At 38.9% G+C, this 14,629-nt stretch overlaps 1 protein-coding gene across 1 annotated transcript in view; it reads left to right on the top strand.

Moving 5' to 3' along the window:
• ipo4 (importin 4) overlaps positions 1 to 2,303 on the top strand; it is an 8,693-nt gene extending 6,390 nt beyond the window's left edge. The window contains exons 25-30 of the mRNA XM_086102116.1: positions 226 to 351; positions 485 to 711; positions 905 to 1,037; positions 1,125 to 1,229; positions 1,325 to 1,394; positions 1,480 to 2,303. Of these exons, the coding sequence (XP_085958242.1) occupies positions 226 to 351; positions 485 to 711; positions 905 to 1,037; positions 1,125 to 1,229; positions 1,325 to 1,394; positions 1,480 to 1,610 (792 nt within the window). The 3' untranslated portion in view covers positions 1,611 to 2,303. The remainder of the gene's footprint in view (positions 1 to 225; positions 352 to 484; positions 712 to 904; positions 1,038 to 1,124; positions 1,230 to 1,324; positions 1,395 to 1,479) is intronic.
• The last annotated feature ends 12,326 nt before the right edge of the window (positions 2,304 to 14,629 follow it).

Here is a 14,629-nt window from a genome sequence, read left to right on the forward strand (position 1 = left end):
AGGTAGTATCTGAGCCACGTCTTATCGGTTTTGGGGATGCAGAAGCAACTAACAGAATGCCCCCAATGGGATGTACTCTGACGCTCCCCTAAATTTCCACTTCTGTAATCGCACCCGCACCACATCAAAGTGAGGACTTTATTTTGGTTAGGATGTACGCGCATGGCAATATTGAATCAGCTCCCACAGTGCGCGAGTCTGTGTTGGTGTTGCGGCTTGTTCCAGGCAGAGTATGATGGCATGCTCCAGGAGTTTGCGGGTGAAGGGATCCCCCTCCTGGTTGCCTCTGTGTCAGCGGCCAGCTGCGCTCCTTTCCTCAATGACCTGCTGCCTCTCATCTTGAGCAAAACTGTGAGTTTAGATTTGCTGACAAGAAGCGCACCACCTACCAAGTCAGCACTGTTTGTTCAATTAAACAATTATTTTGAGTGTGTTTGTCTTATGTTGTTCTCACACTTGTATATATTCTTATTCTCTTCCAAAGAAATCCTCATGCACAGAGGCTGAAAAGTCATTTTCTCTGGGTACCATCGGAGAAATTCTGAAGGCTCTAATCAGCACGTCCGGTGGTCGGGAACTGGCGGGCCAACTGTCCAGTCGTGTCCTCCCCGTCTTGGTCGCCGGAGTGAAAGAGAGCGACGCGGAGGTCCGCAACAACAGTGTATTTGGACTGGGATGTCTCGCTCAGGCCGCTGGTCCCCTTGTAGCCTCGTATCCTTTGATTTTGGTGACCGTATATGTTAAAGGAATCATCCAGTCGGCGTGGCCCATTTTTCACTCCAAAACAACTTCTTTTTCATTTGTTTTGGAGGAATCCATAAGACTAACTCTTCCAAGTCAGCAGTATAACCACCTTGTGCCCCCTTGAGTCTCCAAGCTTTTTCTTTAGCAAAGTCCACCTCAGTGATTATCCCACCATGCTGTCGGTCTTCTCGAACATGCTGGCCAAAGAGACCGACCCCAGAGTGATTGATAACCTGTGCGCAGCCCTCTGCAGGATGATTTTGAGCAACATGGACGCCGTCCCATTGGAGCAGGTGACAGAAGGGCTCAAGCATAGCCCGAGGTGCACTTTTTCACAAGGAGAGAGGAAAACATCAATAGATCACTGTCTTTTCTGACAGGTTGTTCCGGTTCTGGTTGCTCGTTTTCCTCTCAAAGAGGACATGGAGGAGAACAAGACTGTGTTCAGCTGCCTGGCCATGCTGTACTCTCACTATCCCACTCTGGTAGCGTACATTCCCCTCGAAACTTCCGGCACATAAACTGGTTCGATTCCATGTCACCCCTGCTAATGTTCTGATGACGCTTTGTTGCCTTCCAGATTGTCCAGCTAATGAAGCCTATAGTTGACTCGTCCTGCCATGTGCTTGGCAACAAGGAAGTGGATAAAGGTGACTATTGAAGCTGTGACTCTTCCACCATCAAAGCTTTGTTTTTGATCACTTCAATCTTAGTGTTTTCTCATTTACACTTCAGAAACGCAGAAAATGGTGGCCACGTTGTTGAAGCAGTTTGCTCAGCAGCACCTAGCGGACTTCCAGGCGGCCGTGAACTCGCTTCCCGGAGAGGAGCGGGCCAAGCTCGGCGCTGTTATCAGCACGGCGTGATGGCAAGCTGCATGAGGAACAGTCAGGCAAAGCAGTTCATTTTTATACTTGTTTGGGAAGAAAAAAAAGATACACCACTCATTGTTCCACCGCTAACAAAGTTTTTCTTGCCAGAATCCACTTGTAATTTATTTATATTTTATGATCACAAGATTATTCTCTTGTATTTGTCATTCTTGATTTGAGACTGAAGTGTCAGATGTCAGAGCTCCAAAAACTCAGGATGAGTCAGTGCTCTAGTTCTCCGAGGTGCTATTTAGAACCTCTCAGTAAAGAGCTTTGAAACATTTGCGATATGTTTGATCATGACCGTACATTAATTTGAAATGGCGGGCAAGCGTCATGCACAAATAGTCCAATCACACAAGCTCTGGGACAGTCGAACTGCATCGGGCTCCTTTAAGAGCCTTTTCTCTTGCATTCGAGAAGGCTGGCATAATGACGCAGATCAAGGCGCCCAATTTCACCTCACAAGTGCCTTTTCTCTTGCATTCGAGGAGGCTGGCATAATGACGCCGATCAAGGCGCCCAATTTCACCTCACAAGTAGCTGCTGCCGCATGGACTGTGACCTCCAAGCAGAGATGAGCAACCGGAAATGGGTGCAGTGTGATGCTTTGCGACTTGGCATTCTCCCAAATCGCCTTGTATTTTGTCACTTAAGAGGAAATGAAATAAAGCCACATGTTCTCTACGTTTGTGGAAGTGTTTTGATGGACTGCTTGCCTTCACGATATGCAGTGTTTTCTCCACGACTGGAAAGCCTTGATACGATCTATGCTGAGGAATGCACATCTCACACTCATAAATATTTTCATGAACCCTTTTGTAGAAAAGGGTTAGTATACATGGTATACTTAGTATACATGGTTGTTTTTTTCGGCTAAAAACGCCTTACTATACTATGTCATTTTTTTCGGGCTAAAAACGCCTTACTATACTATGTCGTTTTTTCCGTCGTTTTTTTCGAGCCAAAAACGCCTTACTATACTATGTATGTCGTTTTTTTCAGGCCAAAAAAACGACATATCAGGTCGTTTGCAGGTCATTTAGCACCATGCTCTCCATAACATGCGATGTGATAAACCAGAGAGGGGGCCCCCATCATCCGGGCGCACCCCAGCCCAGTGTCGAATGGCCTTACACGTGGACGGGGAGCGGTGTCCCCCCGCCCGCTAACCTTGATCAACCGGTTCGGGCTAAACTATGTCGTTTTTTTCGGTCCAAAAACCACTTACTATACTATGTAGTTTTTTTCGGGCCAAAAACGCCTTACTATACTATGTCGTTTTTTTCGGAACAAAAACGCCTTACTATACTATGTCGTTTTTTTCGGAACAAAAACGCCTTACTATACTATGTCGTTTTTTTCGGCTATAAACGCCTTACTATACATGGTCGTTTTTTTCGGGTAAAAAACGCCTTACTATACATGGTCGTTTCTTTCGGCTAAAAACGCCTTACTATACTATGTCGTTTTTTTCGGGCTAAAAACGCATTACTATACTATGTGGTTTTTTCGAGCCAAAAACGCCTTACTATACTATGTCGTTTTTTTCAGGCCAAAAACGCCTTACTATACATGGTCGTTTTTTTCGGGTAAAAAAATGCCTTACTATACATGGTCGTTTTTTTCGGGCCAAAAACGCCTTACTATACTATGTCGTTTTTTTCGGGCCAAAAACGCCTTACTATACTATGTCGTTTTTTTCGGGCAAAAAACGCCTTACTATATTATGTCGTTTTTTTCGGGTCAAAAACGCCTTACTATACTATGTGGTTTTTTTCGGGCCAAAAACGCCTTACTATACGATGTCGTTTTTTTCGGGCAAAAAACGCCTTACTATACTATGTTGTTTTTTTCGGGTCAAAAACGCCTTACTATATCTGTGGTTTTTTTCGGGCCAAAAACGCCTTACTATATTATGTCGTTTTTTTTTCGGCTAAAAACGCCTTACTATACATGGTCGTTTCTTTCGGCTAAAAACGCCTTACTATACTATGTCGTTTTTTTTCGGGCCAAAAACGCCTTACTATACTATGTCGTTTTTTTCGGGTCAAAAACGCCTTACTTTACTATGTCATTTTTTTCAGGCTAAAAACGCCTTACTATACTATGTCGTTTTTTTCGGGCCAAAAACGCCTTACTATACTATGTCGTTTTTTTCGGGCTAAAAACGCCTTACTATACTGTCGTTTTTTCCGTCGTTTTTTTCGAGCCAAAAACACCTATGTCGTTTTTTTCAGGCGAAAAACGCCTTACTATACTATGTCGTTTTTTTCAGGCCAAAAACGCCTTACCATACTATGTCATTCTTTTCGGGCAAAAAACGCCTTACTATACTATGTCGTTTTTTTCGGGCTAAAACGCCTTACTATACTATGTCGTTTTTTTCAGGCCAAAAACGCCATACTATACTATGTCGTTTTTTTCGGCTATAACGCCTTACTATACTCCTGATATGTATTGTACACCTTGAGTGACATTCGGGTTGAGTGAACGCTGGCGCGTTTTGGCTGCCGCTGCTCAACCCGTATTGTTTTGTGTTTTTTGTTATTGTAAAGTGTCCTTGGGTGTCTTGAAAGGCGCTTATAAATAAAATCTATTATTATTATTATTATTATACATGGTCGTTTTTTCGGCTATAAACGCCTTACTATACATGGTCGTTTCTTTCGGCTAAAAACGCCTTACTATACTATGTCGTTTTTTTCGGGCAAAAAACGCCTTACTATACTATGTCGTTTTTTTCGGGCCAAAAACGCCTTACTGTACTATGTTGTTTTTTTCGGGCCAAAAACGCCTTACTATACTATGTCGTTTTTTTCGGGCCAAAAACGCCTTACTATACTATGTCGTTTTTTTCGGGCCAAAAACGCCTAACTATACTATGTCGTTTTTTTCGGGCCAAAAACGCCTTACTATATTATGTCGTTTTTTTCGGCTATAAACGCCTTACTATTGATGGTCGTTTTTTTCGGCTAAAAACGCTTTACTATACATGGTCGTTTCTTTCGGCTAAAAACGCCTTACTATACTATGTCATTTTTTTTGGGCCAAAAACGCCTTACTATACTATGTCGTTTTTTTTGGGCCAAAAACGCCTTACTATACTATGTCGTTCTTTTCGGGCAAAAAACGCCTTACTATACTATGTCGTTTTTTTCGGGTCAAAAACGCCTTACTATACTATGTTGGTTTTTTCGTGCCAAAAACGCCTTACGATACTGTCGTTTTTTTTCGGTCCAAAAACCACTTTCTATACTATGTCGGTTTTTTCGGAACAAAAACGCCTTACTATAATATGTCTTTTTTTTCGGGTCAAAAACGCCTTACTATACTATGTCGTTTTTTTCGGGTCAAAAACACCTTACTATAATATGTCTTTTTTTTCGGGTCAAAAACGCCTTACTATACTATGTCGTTTTTTTCGGGTCAAAAACACCTTACTATAATATGTCTTTTTTTTCGGGTCAAAAACGCCTTACTATATTATGTCGTTTTTTTCGGCTATAAACGCCTTACTATTGATGGTCGTTTTTTTCGGCTAAAAACGCTTTACTATACATGGTCGTTTCTTTCGGCTAAAAACGCCTTACTATACTATGTCATTTTTTTTGGGCCAAAAACGCCTTACTATACTATGTCGTTTTTTTTGGGCCAAAAACGCCTTACTATACTATGTCGTTCTTTTCGGGCAAAAAACGCCTTACTATACTATGTCGTTTTTTTCGGGTCAAAAACGCCTTACTATACTATGTTGGTTTTTTCGTGCCAAAAACGCCTTACGATACTGTCGTTTTTTTTCGGTCCAAAAACCACTTTCTATACTATGTCGGTTTTTTCGGAACAAAAACGCCTTACTATACTATGTCGTTTTTTTCAGGCCAAAAACGCCTTACTATACTATGTCGTTTTTTTCGGGTCAAAAACACCTTACTATAATATGTCTTTTTTTTCGGGTCAAAAACGCCTTACTATACTATGTCGTTTTTTTCGGGTCAAAAACACCTTACTATAATATGTCTTTTTTTTCGGGTCAAAAACGCCTTACTATACTATGTCGTTTTTTTCGGGCCAAAAACGCCTTACTATACTATGTCGTTTTTTTCGGGTCAAAAACACCTTACTATAAAATGACTTTTTTCGGGTCAAAAACGCCTTACTATACTATGTCGGTTTTTTCGGAACAAAAACGCCTTACTATACTATGTCGTTTTTTTCAGGCCAAAAACGCCTTACTATACTATGTCGTTTTTTTTCGGGTCAAAAACACCTTACTATAATATGTCTTTTTTTTCGGGTCAAAAACGCCTTACTATACTATGTCGTTTTTTTCGGGCCAAAAACGCCTTACTATACTATGTCATTTTTTTCGGGTCAAAAACACCTTACTATAATGTCTTTTTTTTCGGGTCAAAAACGCCTTACTATACTATGTCGTTTTTTTCGGGCCAAAAACGCCTTACTATACTATGTCGTTTTTTCCGTCGTTTTTTTTCGGGCCAAAAACGCCTTACTATACTATGTCGTTTTTTTCGGGCAAAAAACGCCTTACTATACTATGTCGTTTTTTTCGGGCCAAAAACGCCTTACTATACTATGTCGTTTTTTTCGGCTATAAACGCCTTACTATACATGGTCGTTTTTTTCGGCTATAAACGCCTTACTATACATGGTCGTTTTTTTCGGGTCAAAAACGCCTTACTATACTATGTCGTTTTTTTTGGGCCAAAAACGCCTTACTATACTATGTCGTTTTTTTCGGAACAAAAACGCCTTATTATACTATGTCATTTTTTTCGGCTATAAACACCTTACTATACATGGTCGTTTTTTTCAGGCCAAAAACGCATTACTATACTATGTCGTTTTTTTTCGGGCCAAAAACGCCTTACTATACTATGTCGTTTTTTTCGGCTATAAACGCCTTACTATACATGGTCGTTTCTTTCGGCTAAAAACGCCTTACTATACTATGTCGGTTTTTTCGGGCCAAAAACACCTATGTCGTTTTTTTCAGGCCAAAAACGCCTTAGTATACTGTCGTTTTTTTCAGGCCAAAAACGCCTTACCATACTATGTCGTTCTTTTCGGGCAAAAAACGCCTTACTATACTATGTCATTTTTTTCGGGTCAAAAACGCCTTACGATACTATGTCGTTTTTTTCGGGCCAAAAACGCCTTACTATACTATGTCGTTTTTTTTCGGTCCAAAAACCACTTACTATATATACTGTCGTTTTTTTCGGTCCAAAAACCACTTACTATACTATGTCGTTTTTTTTCGGAACAAAAACGCCTTACTATACTATGTTGTTTTTTTCGGGCCAAAAACGCCTTACTATACTATGTCGTTTTTTTCAGGCCAAAAACGCCTTACTATATATACTATGTCGTTTTTTTCGGGCCAAAAACGCCTTACTATACTGTCGTTTTTTTCGGGCCAAAAACGCCTTACTATATACACTATGTCGTTTTTTTCGGCTATATACGACTTACTATACTATGTCGTTTTTTTCGGTCCAAAAACCACCTACTATACTATGTCGGTTTTTTCGAAACAAAAACCACTTACTATACTATGTCGGTTTTTTCGGAACAAAAACGCCTTACTATACTATGTCGTTTTTTTCGGCTATAAACGCCTTACTATGTCGTTTTTTTCAGGCCAAAAAGCCTTACTATACTATGTCGTTTTTTTCAGGCCAAAAACGCCTAACTATACTATGTCGTTTTTTTCAGGCCAAAAACGCCTTGGTATACTATGTCGTTTTTTTCGGACAAAAAACGCCTTACTATACTATGTCGTTTTTTTCGGGTCAAAAACGCCTTATTATACTATGTTGTTTTTTTCGGGCCAAAAACGCCTTACTATACTATGTCGTTTTTTTCGGAACAAAAACGCCTTACTATACATGGTCGTTTTTTCCGGCTATAAACGCCTTACTATACATGGTCGTTCCTTTCGGCCAAAAACGCCTTACTATACTATGTCATTTTTTTCGGGCCAAAAACGCCTTACTATACTATGTCATTTTTTCGGCTAAAAATGCCTTACTATATATACTATGTCGTTTTTTTCGGCTAAAAACGCCTTACTATATACATGGTCGTTTTTTTTTCGGGCCAAAAACGCCTTACTATACTATGTCGTTTTTTTTCGGTCCAAAAACCACTTACTATATATACTGTCGTTTTTTTCGGTCCAAAAACCACTTACTATATATACTATGTCGTTTTTTTTTCGGACCAAAAACGCCTTACTATACTATGTCGTTTTTTTCGGGCCAAAAACGCCTTACTATACTATGTCGTTTTTTTTCGGTCCAAAAACCACTTACTATATATACTGTCGTTTTTTTCGGTCCAAAAACCACTTACTATATATACTATGTCGTTTTTTTCGGGCAAAAAACGCCTTACTATACTATGTCGTTTTTTTTCGGGCCAAAAACGCCTTATTATACTATGTCGTTTTCTTCGGCTATAAACGCCTTACTATACATGGTCGTTTTTTTCGGCTATAAATGCCTTACTATACATGGTCGTTTTTTTCGGGTCAAAAACGCCTTACTATACTATGTGGTTTTTTTTGGGCCAAAAACGCCTTACTATACTATGTCGTTTTTTTCGGAACAAAAACGCCTTATTATACTATGTCATTTTTTTCGGCTATAAACGCCTTACTATACATGGTCGTTTTTTTCAGGCCAAAAACGCCTTACTATACTATGTCGTTTTTTTTCGGGCCAAAAACGCCTTACTATACATGGTCGTTTTTTTCAGGCCAAAAACGCCTTACTATACTATGTCGTTTTTTTCGGCTATAAACGCCTTACTATACATGGTCGTTTTTTTCGGCCAAAAACGCCTTGCTTTACATGGTCGTTTTTTTCGGCTATAAACGCCTTACTATACATGGTCGTTTCTTTCGGCTAAAAACGCCTTACTATACTATGTCGTTTTTTTCGGGCAAAAAACGCCTTACTATACTATGTCATTTTTTTTCGGGCCAAAAACGCCTTACTATACTATGTCGTTTTTTTCGGCTATAAACGCCTTACTATACATGGTCGTTTTTTTCGGCTATAAACGCCTTACTATACATGGTCGTTTCTTTCGGCTAAAAACGCCTTACTATACTATGTCGGTTTTTTCGGACCAAAAACACCTATGTCGTTTTTTTCAGGCCAAAAACGCCTTAGTATACTGTCGTTTTTTTCAGGCCAAAAACGCCTTACCATACTATGTCGTTCTTTTCGGGCAAAAAACGCCTTACTATACTATGTCATTTTTTTCGGGTCAAAAACGCCTTACGATACTATGTCGTTTTTTTCGGGCCAAAAACGCCTTACTATACTGTCGTTTTTTTTCGGTCCAAAAACCACTTACTATATATACTGTCGTTTTTTTCAGTCCAAAAACCACTCACTATACTATGTCGTTTTTTTTCGGAACAAAAACGCCTTACTATACTATGTTGTTTTTTTCGGGCCAAAAACGCCTTACTATACTGTCGTTTTTTTCGGGCCAAAAACGCCTTACTATATACACTATGTCGTTTTTTTCGGCTATATACGACTTACTATACTATGTCGTTTTTTTCGGTCCAAAAACCACTTACTATACTATGTCGGTTTTTTCGAAACAAAAACCACTTACTATACTATGTCGGTTTTTTCGGAACAAAAACGCCTTACTATACTATGTCGTTTTTTTCGGCTATAAACGCCTTACTATGTCGTTTTTTTCAGGCCAAAAAGCCTTACTATACTATGTCGTTTTTTTCAGGCCAAAAACGCCTAACTATACTATGTCGTTTTTTTCAGGCCAAAAACGCCTTGGTATACTATGTCGTTTTTTTCGGACAAAAAACGCCTTACTATACTATGTCGTTTTTTTCGGGTCAAAAACGCCTTATTATACTATGTCGTTTTTTTCGGGCCAAAAACGCCTTACTATACTATGTCGTTTTTTTCGGAACAAAAACGCCTTACTATACATGGTCGTTTTTTCCGGCTATAAACGCCTTACTATACATGGTCGTTCCTTTCGGCCAAAAACGCCTTACTATACTATGTCGTTTTTTTCGGGCCAAAAACGCCTTACTTTACTATGTCGTTTTTTTCGGTCCAAAAACCACTTACTATATATACTATGTCATTTTTTTCGGGCCAAAAACGCCTTACTATACTATGTCATTTTTTCGGCTAAAAATGCCTTACTATATATACTATGTCGTTTTTTTCGGCTAAAAACGCCTTACTATATACATGGTCGGTTTTTTTTCGGGCCAAAAACGCCTTACTATACTATGTCGTTTTTTTTCGGTCCAAAAACCACTTACTATATATACTGTCGTTTTTTTCGGTCCAAAAACCACTTACTATATATACTATGTCGTTTTTTTCGGGCCAAAAACGCCTTACTATACTATGTCGTTTTTTTTCGGTCCAAAAACCACTTACTATATATACTGTCGTTTTTTTCGGTCCAAAAACCACTTACTATACTATGTCGTTTTTTTTCGGAACAAAAACGCCTTACTATACTATGTTGTTTTTTTCGGGCCAAAAACGCCTTACTATACTATGTCGTTTTTTTCGGGCCAAAAACGCCTTACTATACATGGTCGTTTTTTTCGGCTAAAAATGCCTTACTATACATGGTCTTTTTTTTCGGCTAAAAACGCCTTACTATACATAGTCGTTTTTTTCGTCTAAAAACACCTTACTACACATGGTCGTTTTATTCGCTGAAAACTCTACTACTCACTTACATGGTCTTTTTCGGTTAAAAACGGCGTACTATTCTTGGCTGGAAAAACGCTTTACAGTCCAGTACGTGGTCGTCTTTATTGATCTAACAACGCCTGAGGTGCTATGTAGCGATTTCATGACCTACCTGGTAGTCGAATGATAACTGCGTCACAGTGCAGAGGTGCATGGTCGATTTTTGCTCTGGCCTACCTGTGTTCGCAAAAACTTCCATGGCCATCCGTTTTTTGATCCTCTTCTCCGCACAACTCTTCATGCTCACGCTCACACCAAGGACCAATTCACAAAACGAATTACGATACTTGGTCGTCTTCTTTAGGCGAAAAACGCCTGAATGTTTTTTTTTTTTATTGGTCATATTGAGAGGCAATGTGGGATGCACACATGCTTCCTGGTAGTCGATTGGTATGTTCGTCTGTGTCACAAAGCGGAGGTGCATGGTTAAATCCTGGCTCCGATATTCCTGCGTCTTCTTTGAAACCTACGTGGCCATTATTTTCTGATCCTCTTCGTGTTCACACTCACACCAAGGAACAATTCAAAAAACACTTAGCTATACATGGTCGTTTTTGGGGGCTTAAAACGCCTTACGATACATGGTCGTTTTTTTCGGCAAAAAAATGCCTTAATATATCGGGTCGTTTTGTTGGCCAAAAAACGCCTGACTATACGTCGTCATTTTTTTCGGCTAAAAATGCCTTATGATACACATTGTCGTTATTTTTCGGCAAAAAAAACCCTTTCTATACATGGTCGTTTTTTTCGGCTAAAACGCTTTACTATACGTAGTCATTTTTTTAAGCTAAAATCGCCTTACTATACATGGTCGTTTTTTTCCGTCTTTTTTTGGGGCTAAAAACGGCTTACTATACATGGTGTTTTTTTTCGGCTAAAAACGCCTTACTATACATGGTCGTTTTTTCGGCTAAAAACGCCTTACGCATGGTCGTTTTTTCCGGCCTTTTTTTTGGGCTAAAAATGCCTTACTATACATGGTCGTTTTTTTCGGTCCTTTTTTTCGGCTAAAAACGCCTTACTATTCATGGTTGTTTTTTTCGGCTAAAAATGCCTTACTATACATGGTGGTTTTTTTCGGCTAAAAACGCCTTACTATACATGGTCGTTTTTTTTTCGGCTATAAACGCCTTACTATACATGGTCGTTTTTTTCGGCTATAAATGCCTTACTATACATGGTCGTTTTTTTCGGGTCAAAAACGCCTTACTATACTATGTCGTTTTTTTTGGGCCAAAAACGCCTTACTATACTATGTCGTTTTTTTCGGAACAAAAACGCCTTATTATACTATGTCATTTTTTTCGGCTATAAACGCCTTACTATACATGGTCGTTTTTTTCAGGCCAAAAACGCCTTACTATACTATGTCGTTTTTTTTCGGGCCAAAAACGCCTTACTATACTATGTCGTTTTTTTCGGCTATAAACGCCTTACTATACATGGTCGTTTTTTTCGGCTATAAACGCCTTACTATACATGGTCGTTTCTTTCGGCTAAAAACGCCTTACTATACTATGTCATTTTTTTTCGGGCCAAAAACGCCTTACTATACTATGTCGTTTTTTTCGGCTATAAACGCCTTACTATACATGGTCGTTTTTTTCGGCTATAAACGCCTTACTATACATGGTCGTTTCTTTCGGCTAAAAACGCCTTCCTATACTATGTCGGTTTTTTCGGACCAAAAACACCTATGTCGTTTTTTTCAGGCCAAAAACGCCTTAGTATACTGTCGTTTTTTTCAGGCCAAAAACGCCTTACCATACTATGTCGTTCTTTTCGGGCAAAAAACGCCTTACTATACTATGTCATTTTTTTCGGGTCAAAAACGCCTTACGATACTATGTCGTTTTTTTCGGGCCAAAAACGCCTTACTATACTGTCGTTTTTTTTCGGTCCAAAAACCACTTACTATATATACTGTCGTTTTTTTCGGTCCAAAAACCACTCACTATACTATGTCGTTTTTTTTCGGAACAAAAACGCCTTACTATACTATGTTGTTTTTTTCGGGCCAAAAACGCCTTACTATACTATGTCGTTTTTTTCAGGCCAAAAACGCCTTACTATATATACTATGTCGTTTTTTTCGGGCCAAAAACGCCTTACTATACTGTCGTTTTTTTCGGGCCAAAAACGCCTTACTATATACACTATGTCGTTTTTTTCGGCTATATACGACTTACTATACTATGTCGTTTTTTTCGGTCCAAAAACCACTTACTATACTATGTCGGTTTTTTCGAAACAAAAACCACTTACTATACTATGTCGGTTTTTTCGGAACAAAAACGCCTTACTATACTATGTCGTTTTTTTCGGCTATAAACGCCTTACTATGTCGTTTTTTTCAGGCCAAAAAGCCTTACTATACTGTCGTTTTTTTCAGGCCAAAAACGCCTAACTATACTATGTCGTTTTTTTCAGGCCAAAAACGCCTTGGTATACTATGTCGTTTTTTTCGGACAAAAAACGCCTTACTATACTATGTCGTTTTTTTCGGGTCAAAAACGCCTTATTATACTATGTCGTTTTTTTCGGGCCAAAAACGCCTTACTATACTATGTCGTTTTTTCCGGCTATAAACGCCTTACTATACATGGTCGTTCCTTTCGGCCAAAAACGCCTTACTATACTATGTCGTTTTTTTCGGGCCAAAAACGCCTTACTTTACTATGTCGTTTTTTTCGGTCCAAAAACCACTTACTATATATACTATGTCATTTTTTTCGGGCCAAAAACGCCTTACTATACTATGTCATTTTTTCGGCTAAAAATGCCTTACTATATATACTATGTCGTTTTTTTCGGCTAAAAACGGCTTACTATATACATGGTCGTTTTTTTTTCGGGCCAAAAACGCCTTACTATACTATGTCGTTTTTTTTCGGTCCAAAAACCACTTACTATATATACTGTCGTTTTTTTCGGTCCAAAAACCACTTACTATATATACTATGTCGTTTTTTTCGGGCCAAAAACGCCTTACTATACTATGTCGTTTTTTTTCGGTCCAAAAACCACTTACTATATATACTGTCGTTTTTTTCGGTCCAAAAACCACTTACTATACTATGTCGTTTTTTTTCGGAACAAAAACGCCTTACTATACTATGTCGTTTTTTTCGGGCCAAAAACGCCTTACTATACATGGTCGTTTTTTTCGGCTAAAAATGCCTTACTATACATGGTCTTTTTTTTCGGCTAAAAACGCCTTACTATACATGGTCTTTTTTTCGGCTAAAAACGCCTTACGCATGGTCGTTTTTTCCGGCCTTTTTTTTGGGCTAAAAATGCCTTACTATACATGGTCGTTTTTTTCGGTCCTTTTTTTCGGCTAAAAACGCCTTACTATTCATGGTGGTTTTTTTCGGCTAAAAACGCCTTACTATACATGGTCGTTTTTTTTTCGGCTATAAACGCCTTACTATACATGGTCGTTTTTTTCGGCTATAAATGCCTTACTATACATGGTCGTTTTTTTCGGGTCAAAAACGCCTTACTATACTATGTCGTTTTTTTTGGGCCAAAAACACCTATGTCGTTTTTTTCGGAACAAAAACGCCTTATTATACTATGTCATTTTTTTCGGCTATAAACGCCTTACTATACATGGTCGTTTTTTTCAGGCCAAAAACGCCTTACTATACTATGTCGTTTTTTTTCGGGCCAAAAACGCCTTACTATACTATGTCGTTTTTTTCGGCTATAAACGCCTTACTATACATGGTCGTTTTTTTCGGCTATAAACGCCTTACTATACATGGTCGTTTCTTTCGGCTAAAAACGCCTTACTATACTATGTCTTTTTTTTTCGGGCCAAAAACGCCTTACTATACTATGTCGTTTTTTTCGGCTATAAACGCCTTACTATACATGGTCGTTTTTTTCGGCTATAAACGCCTTACTATACATGGTCGTTTCTTTCGGCTAAAAACGCCTTACTATACTATGTCGGTTTTTTCGGACCAAAAACACCTATGTCGTTTTTTTCAGGCCAAAAACGCCTTAGTATACTGTCGTTTTTTTCAGGCCAAAAACGCCTTACCATACTATGTCGTTCTTTTCGGGCAAAAAACGCCTTACTATACTATGTCATTTTTTTCGGGTCAAAAACGCCTTACGATACTATGTCGTTTTTTTCGGGCCAAAAACGCCTTACTATACTGTCGTTTTTTTTCGGTCCAAAAACCACTTACTATATATACTGTCGTTTTTTTC

Source organism: Hippocampus guttulatus, chromosome 21 (assembly GCF_054856545.1).
Source record: "Hippocampus guttulatus isolate MCC_2025c chromosome 21, RoL_Hgut_1.0, whole genome shotgun sequence".
NCBI classification, from domain to species: Eukaryota; Metazoa; Chordata; class Actinopteri; order Syngnathiformes; family Syngnathidae; genus Hippocampus; species Hippocampus guttulatus.